The 18,560-nt window shown below is 40.0% G+C and overlaps 1 protein-coding gene across 1 annotated transcript in view; it reads right to left on the bottom strand.

Moving 5' to 3' along the window:
* Positions 1-18,560, bottom strand: part of HECW2 (HECT, C2 and WW domain containing E3 ubiquitin protein ligase 2) — a 189,829-nt gene that overhangs the window by 38,721 nt on the left and 132,548 nt on the right. The window contains exons 15-19 of the mRNA XM_087707644.1: positions 17,860-17,994; positions 10,884-10,986; positions 4,186-4,282; positions 3,157-3,240; positions 311-420 (exon numbers count right to left, since the gene is read on the bottom strand). Coding sequence (XP_087563770.1) covers positions 311-420; positions 3,157-3,240; positions 4,186-4,282; positions 10,884-10,986; positions 17,860-17,994 — 529 coding nt within the window. The remainder of the gene's footprint in view (positions 1-310; positions 421-3,156; positions 3,241-4,185; positions 4,283-10,883; positions 10,987-17,859; positions 17,995-18,560) is intronic.

The following is an 18,560-nucleotide window of genomic DNA, read 5'->3' as shown; positions in this document are numbered from 1 at the left end:
AAATTCTTCCTCTTTGTACAAAAGAGATCTAAAAATAATTAATGTTAAGTTCTCCCTTAATTTTTTTTAAAAATATTAGTGGCAGAAAACTGCTACTTCCACAATATAGAATATGTTCTTCATTCTTCGAAATCATCTTTCTGAGAAACATTATGTAAGTGTCTGAGGTAAACAGCAAAGAATTCATTTAATCTTAAGATCAAAACATTCATCTCCTGCATTTCATAAGGAAGGCCATGAAACCAGGCCAGAAGAAACCTTACCTGGTCCACCATCTTAAAACACCAAAAGCAGTTGCGATAGAGCTCACCTGGAGAGTTCTGAGGGGAGGACACGGGGGACCCACGTGGTGACTGACAATAACTGGGATGAAGTAAGGCATGTGGTGGTACATATGACATAATTTCCTCTTCAAATAAACTAGGCAGAAAGTAAGCAGAAATAAAGCAGGTATGCAAATTGATTTGACGATGCCACATGTGACATTTTGTAGAAATATTATACATTCCTGTATACACCAAACAAACACCATGTTAATTTCTTTGAAAGACTGCACATTTGCATCTGAAAATGTCAAAAGCTACAAGTGAAAAAAAAAGTTTAAGCGTAACTTCCCTGTTCCAAGTGTTTGTTTGTTTATTTATTTATTTATTTATTTATTTATTAGACATATACCGCTTCATAGGGCTTTCAGCCCTCTCTAAGCGGTTTGCAGATTTTTAGCAAATTGAGTCAGCAAATTGCCCCCACAGTCTGGGTCCTCATTTCACCCACCTCGGAAGGATGGAAGGCTGAGTCAACCTTGAGCCGGTGAGATTTGAACCGCTGAACTGCAGATAACAGTCAGCTGAAGTGGCCTGCAGTACTGCACCCTAACCACTGCGCCACCTCGGCTCGCCACCCACTGGAAATATCTTTATAATATCTTTATTTGTTCTAAAGTGCTATCAGGTTGCCACTGTCTATATAGCTATGTGTAATATGAATGACTGACCTAACTCATTCATGCTTTGCTGCTCAGACCACACACACAAAGAATACTTTGGTATGTCCCACCAGAAATATGTAATGGCAACAGCTAATTCTGCTTTTTGCACAGAATTGTAGAATAAATTGCAATGTGGTAGGCCTCCTCATTATTTTTTAGTTAAAGGTAAAGGAGACTTCTTTAAATCTACCTTTTTTTCTAGGCTTTTTAATAATTTATTTCAAGGTTTTGTTTTAATGTTTTATCATTTTAAAGGTTTGTAGGATTTTTTATGTTACGTTTATACACTGATAAGGCCCTTGCAGCTGTTAAAATGAGCAGTATACGCACTCATTAGGAAGTAAACAAAATTACATTATGCCATTTTTTAAAATATGGAACCCACAAGCAATGTTTTATGTATCTTTCCTCTTCTGTGCTAAATGCATGTAGCTTTCAGCTCAGTAAGTGTCTTCCATATGTCTTTTAAGGGGAGGTGAAGGTGGGGAAAAATAATCCAGTCCTGAAAAGCAAGACTCTCTCTTATTTAGCATGTAGCACAAGTCCCCCCCCCATCTTTTTCTAAGTAAAGCACTGCTCCTTTGATTGCTTACTGCAAATGTTTTGCAATGTAACTGAACATTCCAATGGAACTGTTTCTATCTTGCAAGATTTTCCAAATGCTTTACTTCAGCTGCATTTCTAATGTGAAATATGGCATTCAGACTTTGTTGCTTGGATGCTAAATTGCCCTGCTTTGAATGGAAGGCCATTCTCATTCACGGAAAGTCTTTGATCCAGCTGAGGCATCTGTTGGGAGAAAACTATTTTGTCCACTTTTCCCCAAGAGTGCACTGAACTGGAGCTATAATCTTACAGTAGCAATTTCAAAACACTTTGGAGCAGATGGGAGAGCATAAGGCTGCAGAAAAGAAAGGAAACGGTGAAAACCACCAAGCTGGTTTCTTTATCCAGTGGAAATGTGTTGTGAATGGACATCCCACAGGTTCCCAGATTGTCACTTTGTTTAATGTTAATAAAAACAAAGGGCTATTATGACAGAACGTAAACAAAAGATTCTGAGAGGCATTGCCTTCTTTCCATGAGACAAATTGTTTTACAATTTAGCCTGAAGTTAATAAAGTAGGGTATAATATACTTTCTCCATCTGCAAATAGGCATGGAAATAAAGGAACACTGCACAGATCCAAAAAGAATTGATTTTTTTTTAAATGTTGATCGTAGTATTTTTTTTTTAAAGATGCAAAACACATTTGAGTTATCTATCAAACCAGTCCTGGATTATCTTGATAATATATTATTCATAAGCCTTCAAGATAGCATGTAAAAACAGTACAATTAATGCTTCTGACATGATCATCCTTCAGAGCCATAAAAATGACAGGTCCATTGAGGAATGTGTTTCCTGACAGATGAATAATCCCAGAATTGCTATAAAAAAATAACTTTCAAAACAAAGCAAAATGTCTTCTTTGAAATGAACATGGGGGGGGGGACCTAAAGAACAGTATTATGCAAGAGTTTGAGAATACAAGCAACACACTGTGTTGTGGCATGAAAGTTCTGTAAGGGCACCCCCGCAATATATCAGAGGCAACATTACACAGTGGGTGTGTTTTCATGGCAGACTAAGTCTAAGACCCTGAGAGTTATGAATGAGCAAGTGTGCTCGGATATGCTCCAGCTTGGCTCCAATTAAAACGCAAGGCAGAAAAGATCCCTGTTGCTCAAAGCAGCATCTACACATCACTCCTCTCCTTTTTTAAAAAGCACAAATTACATATGATAACAATACGCTACAAGTTAAAACACATATAGAAGAGCTGCAGGGCAGAAAACATGTAGACCAGAGATGTAATATACCCCAGTGGGCGGGTGGGGGAGAGGCTCTGGTAAAGTGTCATTCGGTGAAAAATGCATGGACTACAGAAATAATACTAACTTCTTAGGGGTTTGGGGGTGCATTCTAACTGAGCCCTCTGACGTATAATGAGAACCATACAAATATAGAAATGCTCTTAAAAAAAACACATCACAAAATCCCATAATTATGCATGAAAGGAAAAAACTAAGATTGGATCAAATGAACCTATGACAATTATCAAAGCGTACAAATTTGCTAAAGTAAATGTATGACAGATACTCAGTCTGCAGTAAGCATCCATTACCTTAATAACATAACAAGATCTGCATCACTGGATAACCGCACTAGACCTGGTGTTCCTTCAGTCCGAATAAACTGGATCTTCTCCCTGTTTGCATCAAGCACTAATGTATGTCAAAGCAGTAAATAAAACTCACGGGACATATCAAACAGGCCTCTAAATTGTTTTAGGCACATTTTATTCATTACACCATGCACCCTCCTCCCAAAGAAGAATTCTTCAGCAAGCTCCCCTCTATTAACACCAGTGGCCCTCATTAATAGCGATAGCACTTAGACTTATATATCGCTTTACAGTGCTTTACAACCCTCTCTAAGCAGTTTACAGAGTCAGCAAATTTTCCCCAACAATCTGAGTCCTCATTTTACCCATCTCGGAAGGGTGAGTCAACCTTGAGCTGGTGAGAATTGAACTGCTCCTGACAAGTCAGCAGAAGTAGCTTGCAGTGCTGCATTCTAACCATTGTGCCACCATGGCTCATTAATAGTTTCTAAATACTGTTATTTTCTCTTGGTATAATTTTTCCACTCAAACTGCTTCAAGTATCTTGCCAATGAAAATAAGTAATTCGTGGTAATGCTAAATATTCCCTGAATAAATGAATTCCAAGGAGTAGCACAAGTTCTAGAGAAAGGCATTGTTGTTCTAAAAGTGAATCATTAAAAATATATAAATGGATTCTCCTCTTCCTACCAACAAAGAGAATCCTATTAGTTTCCTAAAAGGGTATGAACTAAGGCACAAAGATATATTCTGCAAAATCATATTAGTTATTCCGGTTTCTGTGTCTACTAAATAGCAGTAGTTTTCATCTGTAAAAGTAACTACCTTCAGATGTATCATTTTGAATGCTTTACCTAGTCCAAGAGCTGTGGCACTTCTTTAAGTAAAGAAAATGTTATAGGTTTTCGGATTTTTTTCTCTATACTGCACTGATTTTTTTTAAGGAGCATGTGAACTTGTTATATTTTGCTTATGCCTTAAAATCAAAACATCTCAGGTAAGAAAAAAAAATGGCATTACTCTGCTCACCTGAGTGAATGATTTCTTGTGAGATCTGGCTGTCGCTCTTGGAGAATTTCAAAGATATTGGGTTGCCGCAGAAATGCAACTATCTTGTCATTGTAAGCTGAAAATTCAATGAAGAGTACATGATGAAAACCTCTGCTTAAAAACAATAGTCATTTTTCTTCAGGAAACATACCGGTAGACACAAGTTTTACCCTTTAGAAATTAATGTTTTTCCAGAAGAAGGGATCTTTATTAAGGATGAAAAGAGACATTCAAACCAGAGGTGGGTTGCTCCCAGTTTGACCTGGATTGGGCGAATAAGTAGTGGTGGTGGCAGGAGGCTCCGCCCACCCGCCCGGGTGCTCCTGCGCATGCGCAGAAGTGTCATGCACGCAAGCACATGCGAACCAGTAGACTGGGATTTGAAACCAACCTCTGATTCAAAAGGCATATAGTTATTTATGTTGTGCCTATCAAAACTTGTTAAGCTAGTGTGTTTTTTCTTGGGCTTGTACACCTGTTATGTTGCAGTGATACTGCAAATCACTGGAGATCCCAATCCTATCCTAGATGCCCTCTAGGTCTTCATACTTATCCTGTTTCTATCCAGTTTGGGGGAGCCACCAGCCTTTACAAGGTACCTTATATGGCACTTATTTCTCTAATCCACTATGAAGGAAAGAATAGTCCTTCACAGCCTGAGCTGCCTTTCTGGCAATTAAAAAATCAAAATGAAAAAAATGAAATAATTTTGACAGTGTCATCACCTGCCAAGTAACATAAAAATTAGATTCCATGCTCATGTATTATATTGTCTTCTTTTTTCTTTTTAAATTAATTCATAAGATCTTTATCTTATAGCATTGCTATAATGTTTAGCCCTCCTTCGATTCCTGGGGAGATAAATTAACCTCATAGGAGCTAAAGAAAATCAAACTCTATTATTTAAAAAGAAGCAGATCACAGTAATATAAGATCTTATGAATTAATTTAAAAAGAAAAATGAAGACAATATAATACATGAGCATGGAATCTAATACCTAGTTTTATGCCAGGATTTAGTTTAAAGATCTGTAACAAGTACTGGTCCTTTCTCAAAAAGAAGAACCTATCATCTTACTTGGGTTTGTTGTCGTTGTTGTCATTGTGGTTCTTAATTTTTATCTGGGATATATTTTAATATAACTTAAAAACATTATTCAGTGTCCTACAAACTGGAATGACAGAGAACAGATTATGACATTTTTCTGTGTGACAAAATTAAACCACTTGTAGGGTGCCATTGTATTCTTTATAAAACTTGTCTTCTCAAAACTAAATATAATCAATTCCCTGAATTTGACTCACAGTAGAATTAGTTTCCATCTGTGTCATTATTTTTATTGCCAGCCAAATTAAAACAGCATTCTGATTTGCCCAAGTCCAATCAATGTAGAATCAATTGGGTCTGCATACTTATGTACTTGATTTGATTTCTTTTTCCTAAGTGAAGAGTTTATATTTGCGTTTCTTAGATTATATTATTATTTTTCAGACATTTTGTTAATCCTATCAATATAATTCTGAAATTTAAATCTTCTAGGATAGTACAGATAGTCCTTGCTTAATGTCACTAATTGGGACCAATAGCAATAGCAATAGCAGTTAGACTTATATACCGCTTCATAGGGCTTTCAGCCCTCTCTAAGCGGTTTACAGAGTCAGCATATCGCCCCCACAGTCTGGGTCCTCATTTCACCCACCTCGGAAGGATGGAAGGCCGAGTCAACCTTGAGCTGGTGAGATTAGAACCGCTGAACTGCAGATAACAGTCAACTGAAGTGGCCTGCAGTGCTGCACCCTAACCACTGCGCCACCTCGGCTCTTAATAATACAGTCATTGAGAAAAGAAGACATTTAGTGAATTACTACCCTGCTTAGTTACAGTGGTTCTGGCAATCCCAGTTGTGGCAAATCAGCCATGGTCATTAAGCAAGTCATCACAGCTTGTGACCGCCCATTCTCTTCCCCTCATTATTAAAGCCGATAATAAAAATATTGCGAATTAGATTACAAGTTCTAAATGTTATTCTGATGTGAAAAGGCACGGTCCTTGGATTTTAAACAGAGTCGCCTATTGCAAGCATTACCATATGCGGCACCGAAGAAATGGGCAGCAACAGAAGTTTAAATCAGTAGCGATTGTCAAGAAACCAGTGCTGCTGAACAAACATCTAGCCATTCCATCAGATTAATTAGCTGTGGGTATCTTCCCACAATGTGACAGCTGCTGAACTCAATGAATTAACTTCTGTACTTTAAAGCCATGAATCACCAGTCCTGAAGCCAATAGGTTTTGTCATGTGTAAGGAGCCATCAAATATACCAAACAGTTGCCAAAGTAACTTAGCTCATTGAAAACAAATTTGACAGTTAAATAAATGATACTGTATGAAAAAAATAAGAAACCTATTTTAAGTAGGCTTTTTTTTTCCGAATAAAACATATAATAACGTATTTACAAAGTTTCCATTATTACTGCAAAATTCTCTAATTTAGCAATACGGCTAAATTAAAGCAATGTTGAGAAATGAAACATATGCATCTGTTAATTAACACATCAAGCGAATATCAATCACTATTTGTAATTTTTTTTTTAACATTCATATTTTAAAGCAAGGGACACCCTCTAAACCAGTGTTTCTCAACCTTGGCCACTTGAAGATGTCTGGACTTCAACTCCCAGAATTCCCCAGCCAGCATTCGCTGGCTGGGGAATTCTGGGAGTTGAAGTCCAGACATCTTCAAGTGGCCAAGGTTGAGAAACACTGCTCTAAACTCACTGGAATGAAGAGGTAGGCACAGAACTTTGTGCAAACCATGGTATCTATTCCAAAAATTCTGTTACTGAAATCAGTTATTTACGGAGATGCTGAATTCTCCCCCACCAGATGTCATCAAGGAAATTGGATAGCCTTTGCTGGAGATGCTTTAATTTGGATTACAGTACTGCTACACTGAGAAGAGAACTGTACCCTTCTAGGATTCCTTGGAGCAGCCCCAATACTCTAAAACTGTGTGATTCATCACTTCAGTGGGATTTGCTTGGCTTGGCTTTTCTGTCCCTTCAAGTTATTGCTGACTCCAGGAAACTGCCTGGATTAATCCCGGCTGTCTTCTTAGCAAAGTGGCTTGCCAATGCCTGCTTCCCAGGGTTGAGAGAGAGTGACTGGCCCAAGGTTACCTAGCTGGCTGTGTGCTTCAGGCACAACTAAAACTCACAGTCTTCCAGTTTCTAGCCTGTGGTGCTTTACCCACTACACCAACTGGCTCTCCTTTACAGTGGGTATTGTGCAGTGGTGGGTTTGAAATAATTTACCAACCGGTTCTCTGTCCTAATGACCAGGTGGGTAGGTGGGGCTTAGTGGTCATGTGATCGTGTGGACGTGGCCAACTCAACATTAGTCAGGTCGATGGGCGCTTTGCCTTAGCTGTTACAGTGTAATTAATAAGGGTTAACCGGAGAGGCAGTTTCTGTAAGCAGGGCAATAAAAATTAAGCTAGAAACAACACCAGAATGTTTCCTTCCTGCCTTCCTTACAGGATTAGCCCTGCAAAGTGGAAAAAAAACAAAAGAAGATTTCTTCCAACAACCGGTTCTCTGAACCTCTTAGAAAGTTAAGAACCGGTTCTCCCGAATAGGTGCGAACCGGCTGAATCCCACCACTGGTATTGTGGCATACAAATAATGATCAGTTGCTGCTAGGATGGGACAACTCTGAACAGAAATAAGAATCACTAGTAATAACTGCTTGCTAAATTATTGTCAAAAGCACTGACTTCTTTTCCTGTTCCCCTTTTTTCATGATATTGTAAAAAGGAAGAATGACATAATCACAATATGAACTTCCCTATTAACACAAGCGAAACCCAATGAAGTTGTATAGCGGTAGAGAAACTTATAGCTCAGATATGTAAATCCAGTGTCCTGCCTTGCTAAATATTACGTGTAAGAGAAGAGTAGATTTACTTCAGAGGTGGGTTCCTACCAGTTCGCACCTATTCGGTAGAACCAGTTTGTCAAATCTACCGAACCGGTTAGAAGAGGTTCCACCAGTGGACCCGGAAAGCAGGCCACACCTACAGAAGAGGTTCCAAAATTTTTTGAAACCCACCACTGGTCTACACTATCATGCTCATATTTATAAAACTCAGTGCCTCTGTGAAAGGTAAGGATGACTACTGCGTTTGTGGTGCAATCAGAACATGGCGTGTGTTGAAGTTGTTTTAACGCAAACCAAAGATGCCTTTTAAAAAACAAGTTTACATCATATTCTTATGCATGCCAGTGCTGTGTGTGTGATAATTTAAGGTGGTTCTGACAAGTGTCATCGGCATCTTCATATCCGGTCACATGGGCGGCAAGCCACTCCCATCCGGTCACATGGGCGGCAAGCCACTCCCATCCAGTCACATGGGCGGCAAGCCACTCCTATCTGGTCACATGGGCGGCAAGCCACTCCCACAAAGGAGGCCACACCCATAGAGTAGGTTCAAACAATTTTTGAAACCCACCACTGATTTACTTCCTTTTAAGTGAGACACAATATACACACTATCGGTCTCTGGACTCAGGAGAAAAACATCTCAGGGAAACGTTTTGCTCAAGTTTACTAAATCCATATTTGTATCAGCTTACATCTTAGACCAAGGCTGTCAAACTGACAGCCCACGAGCCAGATATGTCACATGCAGGCCATGGCCCACCCGAGCTTTGCAAAAGCATAAATGTCACAATATGTCACAATCTGGCCTGCGATTGAGTTTGACACCCGTGCCTTAGAGGATGCATTCCTAGATGTTCAACTACAGGTAGTCCTTGACTTACAGCCACAATTGAGCCCAACATTTATGTTGCTAAGTGAGACACTGGTTAAGTGAGTTTTGCTTCATTTTATGACATAGTTGTTGTCGATCGTTGCAGTTGTTAAGTTAGTCACATGGCTGTTAAGTGAATCTGGCTTCCCCACTGACTCTGCTTATCAGAAAGTCACCAAAGGTGAACATATGATCCTGGGACACTGCAATCGTCATAAATATGAATCATTTGCCAACTGTCTGAATTTTGATCACATGACCATGGGGATGCCACAAGGCTCGTAAGGGTGAAAAACAGTCATAAGTCACTTTTTTCAGTGTTGTAACGTTGAACAGTAACTAAATAAACTGTGATAAGTTGAGGACTACCTGTGAATGGTTCAAAGGGATTCAAAATAAAAGTCTAAACTGTTTTTCATATTCAATGTATTTAAATAACCAGCTTCCTGTTTTATCAAGCAACTGCATCCTGAGTTGCCTACTTAAAGAATTGATCAAAATACCTGATTTAAAAAAAATAGGCTACTCACAAGGTTTTTTTCATTGTGAAAAATAAGTGTGTTCATATCAGAGTCTTATTTCATTTTTTTAATCCATGCATTAAAAATAATTATGAAAGATCTTTCCCCTTTCAGAAATCTCTTCTCCATTGTATGGCTCCAGATGATCACCTTGATTAACCAAACCTCCATATCTTTGTCTAAGGCAGTGTTTCTCAACCTTGGCGACTTTAAGTCCTGGGGACTTCAACTCCCAGAAATCCCCAGCCAGCTGTGCTGGCTGGGGGATTCTGGGAGTTGAAGTCCCCAGGACTCAAAGTCGCCAAGGTTGAGAAACATTGGTCTAAGGGCTGAGTTTAAGAAGTGGAAATGTTAGTTATCTCATTTTAAAATGTCCAACTAATGGAAAAGACTGGTTTGTGTTTGGATGTCCTGCAAAATGCTGGATATCTGGCAACCGGGAAGCATATGGGATAGGGTTTGTTTGGCAAACTAAGAAGTAATAATGGGGAAACAAGCCAATAAAATGCTTCAATTACGTTTATCAGCAAGAGATTCCTAAGTTTCAGTTTTATTACAAGAATAAACTTTTTAGAGTTATTATTCACATTATGACATTTGATACCTAGGATTCCCCCCAGGCAAACATGAACCTGGAAATATTTCACCTGAAGTCTTTAAAAAAAACTTTATTTATGACTAGTGATGTATGTTAAACACGTACAGCCAGTCCCAGGTTAAGAATGACTATCGTTCCTAAATCTGCTTTTAACACGAAATTAATAGGCCGTCCATTTGGAAGTTCAAGGTGTCCATCAATAAGAGATTCTTAACCTGGGCACTGTCTATATTTATATTTAGTTATTGTTTTTATTGTTAAGGTAAAGGTTCCCCTAGCACACGTGTGCTAGTCTTTCCTGATTCTAGGGGGCAGTGCTCATCTCCCTTTCAAAGCGGAAGAGCCAGGGCTGTCCGAAGACATCTCTGTGGTCATGTGGCCGGCATGACTAAACGCCGAAGGCGCACGGAACACTGTTACCTTCCCACCAAAGATGGTTCCTATTTTTCTACTTGCATTTTTACATGCTTTCGAACTGCTAGGTTGGCAGAAGCTGGGACAGGTAGCAGGAGCTTACTCCATTACGCAGCACTAGGGATTCGAACCGCGAAAAAGCCGACGTTTCTGATCGACAATCTCAGCTTGTTAGCCACTGAGCCACCTCATCCCTTTTTATTGTTAGGAAGCATCTAATTTTTTTTTTTTGAGCAATACAAGAGTACTTGTAGAAACAACCTTATGCTTTGACACAATAGCATAAAAAGCAAAGACTGCATTTCAAGAGGCTCCAAATGAAGACATACCCACTGGCATCATGTCCTGGTATTGAGCCCTGCTGACTGCACTGAATGTACTTGATGGCCTTGGCAAGACTGGAGGTCCTGAATGGCGTGAGTCTTCTCCCACCTGAAAAATAAAACAAAAGATAGTTTAGTGTACAAAAGTCCTTCTTGCCGGGGAGGAATGGGAAGAAGAGCAGAAGGGTAAAGGGGAGGAAGGGGAAGGAGCGAAGGGAAAGAAGAGGAGGAAGGAAGGAAGGAGAGAAGAAAGAGAAGAAAGGGGAGGTAGGAAGGAGGGAGGGAAGGAGGGAGGGAAGCAAGGAGGGAAGGAAGGAGGGAAGGAAGGAGAGAAGGAGAGAAGAAAGGAGGGAAGGAAGGAGGGAAGGAAGGAGAGAAGAAAGGAGGGAAGGAAGGAGGGAAGGAAGGAGAGAAGGATAGAAGAAAGGAGGGAAAGAAGGAGGGAATGTAGGAGAGAAGGAAGGGGGGAAGGAAGGAGGAAAGGAAGGGGGAAAGGAAGGAGAGAAGGAGAAAAGAAAGGAGGGAAGGAAGGAAGGAGGGAAGGAAGGAGGGAAGGAGAGAAGGAGGGAAGGGGAAGGAGGAAGGGAAGGAAGGGGAGTAGGAGAGAAGAAACGAGGGAAGGAAAGAGGGAGGAAGGGAAGAAGAAGTAGGACCGTTGTAAGATAAGATGGATCTATGGGATGTTAAAAAAGCAATCTTCAAGTATATTGTCAACAGTAGGGAAAAATTGTTATAAATACATATTATTAATAACAGTTATGAGATCATATAATTGTGAATGTATATATGAAATTGATAAAATTAAAATAATTTTTAAAAAAGTCCTTCTTGCCATCCTATACATTTTATATACTATTTATTTGAGAATTTTTGCCCTGTCCTTCCTTAAAATCTTACTGAGCATAGAAACTTTTTTTTTTAAGCAAAGTGAATGTTTGACAAAAGAAAAGGTTTTATTAGATGGCAGAAAATTAAAAAGGAATCCCAATGATTTCTGGGCAGCAAAGGGTTTCGCAATCGGACAAGATATTCTCTCCTTGCTCAACTGAATTTCCACCATACCTAGAACAGAAACCCGAACCTTTCCCCCACCCCCCTGTTTTTCCCAAGCTGATAATACAGACTTTCATGTAAACTAGGAGGCACTGGTTAAAATTCAAATAGTTTTCAGATAAACAACCAGAGAAAAATAGATGTACAAATCAGACAAAATATGTAAATCTGCAGTCTTAATATTTCTATTCTGAAGAACAATGTGGCTTTTCCATGTTATAATGCTACTAATTGTCAATGTCTTTTAATGTTTTTAACTGTATATGTAACTGTAAACTGCCCAGGTAAGATGGACGGGCAATAAAATTTAAAAATAAAAAATAAAAATAAAAATTATCTTATGTTACTGATGAGTTCATTCAATGAATACAAATCAGGAAGCCTATTTTAGATTTTCCAAAAGATTTAGACTTCCCATGATATAATGATAGCAAGAAGAAGAATTGTATTTTTAAATATATTATGTAAACAAAATCCTTATGAAATCCTAGCAATTGTAGGAACATCTACAGGAGCTGAAAGGGGAGATAAAGGTAAATGAATCACTGTGGATTTACTCCACTAGTCATTGCTGAATACAGGGTCTCCAACTTTCCAGATTTGCCAAGAGGGGATGGTTCCACATGAACAGCAGGCAAGCACACTTGTGCAACTCTATTTGTGCCTGCCACTTCCACTGCCCAGTTCACAACAGGCTGGGGCCTGGTTGTGGGCCCCAGCCTGTGGGTTGGGGACCCTGCTATAGGTAAGGTGACCAGACATCCCGCTTTTGGCAGGACAGTCCCGCTTTTGAACAATTTGTCCCGTGTCCCGCAGCGTTTTTAAAAAGTCACAATTTTTTTAAAATTTTTAATCAAGAACACACACACCCCCCCAGTCAATGGTGTCCATCTTTACCAATGTTAAAATCTGGTCACCTTAGCTATAGGGGAAGTATTCATCTCTATTTCTAGGCTATTGAGCCAGCACTGTCGAAAGAAATTTCTATAGTCATGTAGCCTGCACTATGTCACAGAGTGTTGTTACCTCCCACCAAGGTGACACCTATTTATCTAGTCACATATGCATGCTTTTGAACTGCTAAACTGGCAGGAGAAGAGAAGCTCTCGGTCACACAGAGCTTGGGTCTCGAGCCTGGGCTGTCAGCTGTCCAGCTGACAAGCCCAGCATCTTAACCGCTGAGGCACTACTGCTGGATGGGAAGAAGTCCTTTAAAATATTCCAGCATCTAAAGCTTCTAAAAGCACCAGTGTGAGTTTTCTTTGAGATGCAAATATAAAGGAATAAAAGAGAAAAGGACTAAGGCATGGAAAGAAAGATTTGGAATTCCCTTTCAGACTGTCCAAGAGTTCTAAGATTGTCAATTTCCTGTGAATAATATTGGATAAAATTAGACAAGGTTACTGTATTATTCTATTTGCCAAATCTCATGTAGCTGGTATGTAATCTCATATTTCACCCCTGTGAAAATATGAAAGGCTCCCTGTGAAAATATGAAATACTTAAAGGCTCTTAACCTGCCTTTAAGTAAGGAGGTAAATTCATCACTGCTGTGTTTGAAGGTTTGGGATGTTTTAATGAAACATCGCAATGTTTCGTTGCAGATAACACAGGTTACAAAATGCGTAAGGAATTGCCAATAGTTCACGAGTATAAATTTCACTAAATGGAGTGAAGGTTAATGGTTAATGCAACAAAAGTATTAGGATGCACATAGAAAGCCTAAGCCAATCATCTACCAACGTCACTTCCCTTTGCAGCAACAACCCCAAATTTCCCCTTGTTGAACACAAGCTTAACTTCTGCAATTTCCTGGCTCCAGTTAGTCGGTCTCTTTGATGGAGGTTCCGCAGTTGTGTGTGTGTGTGGTTTTTTTTTACCACACTACTATTTGTTTTCTATGCTGACAGCACTCACTTTCCTCTCAGTGTGAGAATCACAAATGCCAGCAATGCTTTGCCAAACAGATAGTATAGCTATTAAATTTTGCTTCTCCGCATTAGATTATTTGTTTTATAATAGACTGAAGAACTATTCTAAATTCCCCATTTTTCAGTGGGAACCTCTTTTTCCTGGAAATGGAAAAGAACAGCTCCTTCTGAAGTTGATGCCCAGAAGTTGAAATCCAACAGTTGAAATCTGTTCACTCCAATTCCTTGATTTTTATCACTATCGCTGAAAAATAAGTCCAACTGCAGGCTTTGTTACCAAGAATTCTTATAAAGAAAGGAAAAACTTATGGTTGAATGTAATGGTTAATAGCAATAAACTGCAAAACAGTTTCCACTTGTGTAATGGATTTTTCTTTCCATATCTGCACGTGAACTTCTCTTTATCTTTCAATGCCCCGCAGCTGTCTTTATTTCCATAAAGTCTGTCTCGATGCAAGAAATTTCAGAGATATAAAGAAGCAGATGAATCAATTTCTTCAACTGCTGTTGATATATTAGAATAGAATAGAATAGAATAGAATAGCAGAGTTGGAAGGGACTTTGGCGGTGTTCTAGCCGAACCCCCTGCTTAGGCAGGAAACCCTACGCCACGTCAGACAAATGGTTATCCAACATCTTCTAAAAAACTTCCAGTGTTGGAGCATTCACAACTTCTGGAGGCAAGTTGTTCCACTGATTAATTGTTCCAACTGTCAGGAAATTTCTCCTTAGTTCTAAGTTGCTTTTCTCCATTATTATTTTCCACCCATTGCTTCTTGTCTTACCCTCAGGTGCTTTGGAGAATAGTTTGACTCCCTCTTCCTTGTGGCAGCCCCTGAGATATTGGAACACTGCTATCATGTCACTCCTAGTCCTTCTTTTCATTAAACTAGACATTCCCAGTTCCTGCAACCGTTCTTCATATGTTTTAGCCTCCAGTCCCCTAATCATCTTTGTTGCTCTTCTCTGCGCTCTTTCTAGAGTCTCCACATCTTTTTTACATCGTGGTGACCAAAACTGGATGCAGTATTAGCAAAATGGGGCATACCATACTTCATTAAAGGAAGGAGAAGTAGTTATTGTCGTTATACTTTGTTTGAAAGAGAAACACAATGCAAATATAATTAGCTCATAGATCACTGCTGACTTTTCGTTTAATGTTGTGTTTCTACATACATTTCTCTTTAAGCACAGCTATTGTTTCACGATTACTAGAAATAGTCTTTAGCATTCTGATTTGCAATACATTAAAGGGGGGGGGGAGGGACATTTGCATTCCAACCTGACAATTGTTAAGTCCAAACACGTAGGTTTGCCCAGTAAATTAAATCCATGAAATAGGATAATACAAATCGCCAAGCTTAATTGGATGGGAGATTTTACCTTTCATTTAAGATTATTCTGTCTTTTGATATTGCAAGGATCAAATTTCTATGTATGCCTCTTTTCTACTATCACCTGTTTTACGGAGGTTCTCTACAAACAGCCTATTTGCTTATGTTGCTTTGAATATATTTGCAGGGAAAGGCCTCCTGGTGGTATAAAAGGAAAACGGCAAAGAGGTTTTGTAAAAAAAAATAATTGCAAAGTTCAAACTCCTTTGCCAACCTGGCACAACCTGAATTCAGCTGACTCAGGTCGCAACCTGACACAACCTGCTATATACCCAGGAGCAATGGGAGCTCTTGTCTTCTTTATCTTCCATCATATGCAACAGATAATAATTGCAATTCTGACATTTGTGTACTTTGTTCTAGTACCAGGCTTAGAACAGTTCATCGCTACACAGCTGATATTACTTGGGAGTTAGTAGAAAATTGCCCAAGGAAGAATTGGGAGTGTTCAGAAGTCAAGACAATAAATAAAATACATTATCAGCATCTGGGATGGTTTGAATAAGCTTTGCCTTCAAAATGCTAGATTCAACCCACAGGATCTGTGGGTTGCAAAGAGACAACTAATAAATTGGAGATCAAAACCTGGTGTCTTCATACCAAGGTGTAATCAGTATTGAAGGAGTAATGCCTCCATACACTATCTCTCCATGCCTCCATACACTATCTACTTGAGAGACCGCCTACTGCCAATTACCTCCACACGACCTATTAGATCTCACCGGTTAGGCCTCCTCCTAGTCCCATCTGCCGGTCAATGTCGACTGGCAACTACGCAGAGGAGAGCCTTCTCGGTGGCAGCTCCGACCCTGTGGAACGATCTCCCCGTGGAAATTCGTACCCTCACCACCCTCCAGACCTTCCGCACAGCCCTCAGAACTTGGCTATCCCGTCAGGCCTGGGGTTAAGACTACAACCCGCCCGAATAGTATGAATGTTGTGTTTTAATTATGTATTTGTCTTATATGTTAAAAGTTTGTCTCCCCCCCCCCTTTTTAAGTTGTAAGCCGCCCTGAGTCCCCCCAGGGAAAAGGGCGGCATATAAATAAACTTTAAATCTAAATCTAAATCTCGGGTGTAATCATTCAGTAAGTAAGTAAGTAAAATCTTTATTACGGTCAAAGACCAGCAATACACAATAGTTTTTACACTATATTAAAAAAAATACTAACATTAAAATATAATTTCAAAGCATTGACATTAAAAGTGGATAATAACATAATGGTCCAAAGATTGTTAGAGGTATGTCCAGATAATTGGTACCAGATGACAACTATACTTCTGTAGCCAATTTTTTTCTTATGGACATTGCAGCAGCACAGAACTTTGCCACTGCAGACGTGGTAACCGGGTTAGTGCCGAGGTGGCGCAGTGGTTAAATGCAGCACTGCGGGCTACTTCAGCTGACTGCAGTTCTGCAGTTCGGCTGTTCAAATCTCACCGGCTCAAGGTTGACTCAGCCTTCCATCCTTCCGAGGTGGGTGAAATGAGAACCCGGATTGTTGTTGGGGGCAATATGCTGACTCTGTAAACCGCTTAGAGAGGGCTGAAAGCCCTATGAAGCGGTATATAAGTCTAACTGCTATTGCTATTGCTATAGTGTCCTGGAGGAGGAGAAAGCCTAGATAAAAATGGTCTGCCCTCCCTGGCAATCTCTCTAATAAGGGGAGAATATGTGCAGACCTACAAGCTAGGTGTAATCATTCAGCCGATACTCTTACTGCTGTTGCCTTGTCTGACTGGCTTGCCATCATTGAGGGGTAGCTTGATAGATAGGAAAGCAAGGAGATGTGTGAATAGCAATTTAAAAATTGATGCAATAAATAAATAATATGTTTTCTTTGAGAACCAATGTTGTGTAATGGCTCAAGGCATTAAGTTAAATAGTGGAAAGCCCAGGTTCAAATCCCAGTTCATTCCATAATCCGAACCAGAGGTGGGTTCCTACCAGTTCGCACCAGTTCGGTAGAACCGGTTCGTCAAATCTACCGAACTGGTTAGAAGAGGTTCCACCAGTGGACCCGGAAAGCAGGCCACACCTACAGAAGAGGTTCCAAAAAATTTTGAAACCCATCACTGACACACACACACACACACACACACAGACTCACACAGAGAGAGAAAGAGAAAGAAAGGAAGAAATAAAGAAAAAAAGAAAGAAAAAGTGAGAGATGAAAGAAAAAAAGGAAAAAGGGACAGAGAGATAAAAGGAAGGAGAGAGAGAGAGAGAGAGAGAGAGAGAGAGAGAGAGGGAGGGAGAGAGAGAGAGAGAACACATGGCCGGCAAGCCACTCCCACCAGGTCACATGGCTGGCAAACCACTCCCACAAAGGAAGCCACACCCACAGAGTAGGTTTGAAATTTTTTTGAAACCCACCACTGATCCGAATACTTTCACATGTTCATAATCCATACTTTATCATGGCAAATTCAAAAATCCCTTGCATGTGTTTCCTATAATAAGAGGACATTCATTCTGTGAAAGGGGTGGGGGGATGGGTGAATGTATGCTTGTAACACAATGGAAAATGCCAATAATGAAAGACCGGAATAAAGGGTGAAACATCTAATAAAACCAAAACACTTGGGCCAATTCAAGCTTACCTCACCAGCACTGTGACTGCGCTGCCTTGTTAAGTGCTGCCGGTGAACCAAAGCGCTGGTTGGTCGGCTGCTCTGCAAAGGAAGCCGTGGGTCAATGAACGTGGTGGTACGTGAATTGTGGTCAACGAAAAAAGCCTAGCAAAAGGGAAAAAAATAGCATTATTCACAATTCTTTGCTCACTGTGGTATTTCAGGCTGCATATCTTTCAGCGTTAAGTTTCGGTTAGATCACTGAATGCAGACACAGGAAATCACAGGTCTAATGAAAGCTAAGTTATGAATCAGTTTACAGTTTATTAGGATTTGTATGCCACCCACTCGAGAGAGAGACTCAGGGCGGCTTACAGATAAAGCAGGATGGGGGAACATATAAAAATTAAAAAAAAACAGACATTAAAATTTCACAACATTCATATAGCTTAGAATGGGGCTGGATAAATCAACAGCCCCAGGCCTGCCGGAACAGCCAGGTCTTAATCGCTTTGCAGAAGGCTGGAAGAGTAGTAAGGGTCCGGATCTCCACGGGGAGATCGTTCCATAGGGTCGGAGCCGCTACAGAGAAGGCCCTCCCCCGGGGAGTCGCCAGCCGACATTGACCGGCAGATGGAATCCGGAGGAGGCCTAGTCTGTGTGATCTTATAGGTCACAAAGGTTTTTGCTATTTTTCTTAACACATAATGTTGTGTCCTGGCCAGCAGATG

The sequence above is a fragment of the Thamnophis sirtalis genome, unplaced genomic scaffold (genome assembly GCF_051295495.1).
Source record: "Thamnophis sirtalis isolate CommonGarterSnake01/CBP01778 unplaced genomic scaffold, rThaSir2_p1.2 scaffold_1, whole genome shotgun sequence".
In the NCBI taxonomy this organism is placed as follows: Eukaryota; Metazoa; Chordata; class Lepidosauria; order Squamata; family Natricidae; genus Thamnophis; species Thamnophis sirtalis.
The sequence above is the reverse complement of the archived record's forward strand: the minus strand, read 5'-3'. Positions and strand labels throughout refer to the sequence as shown.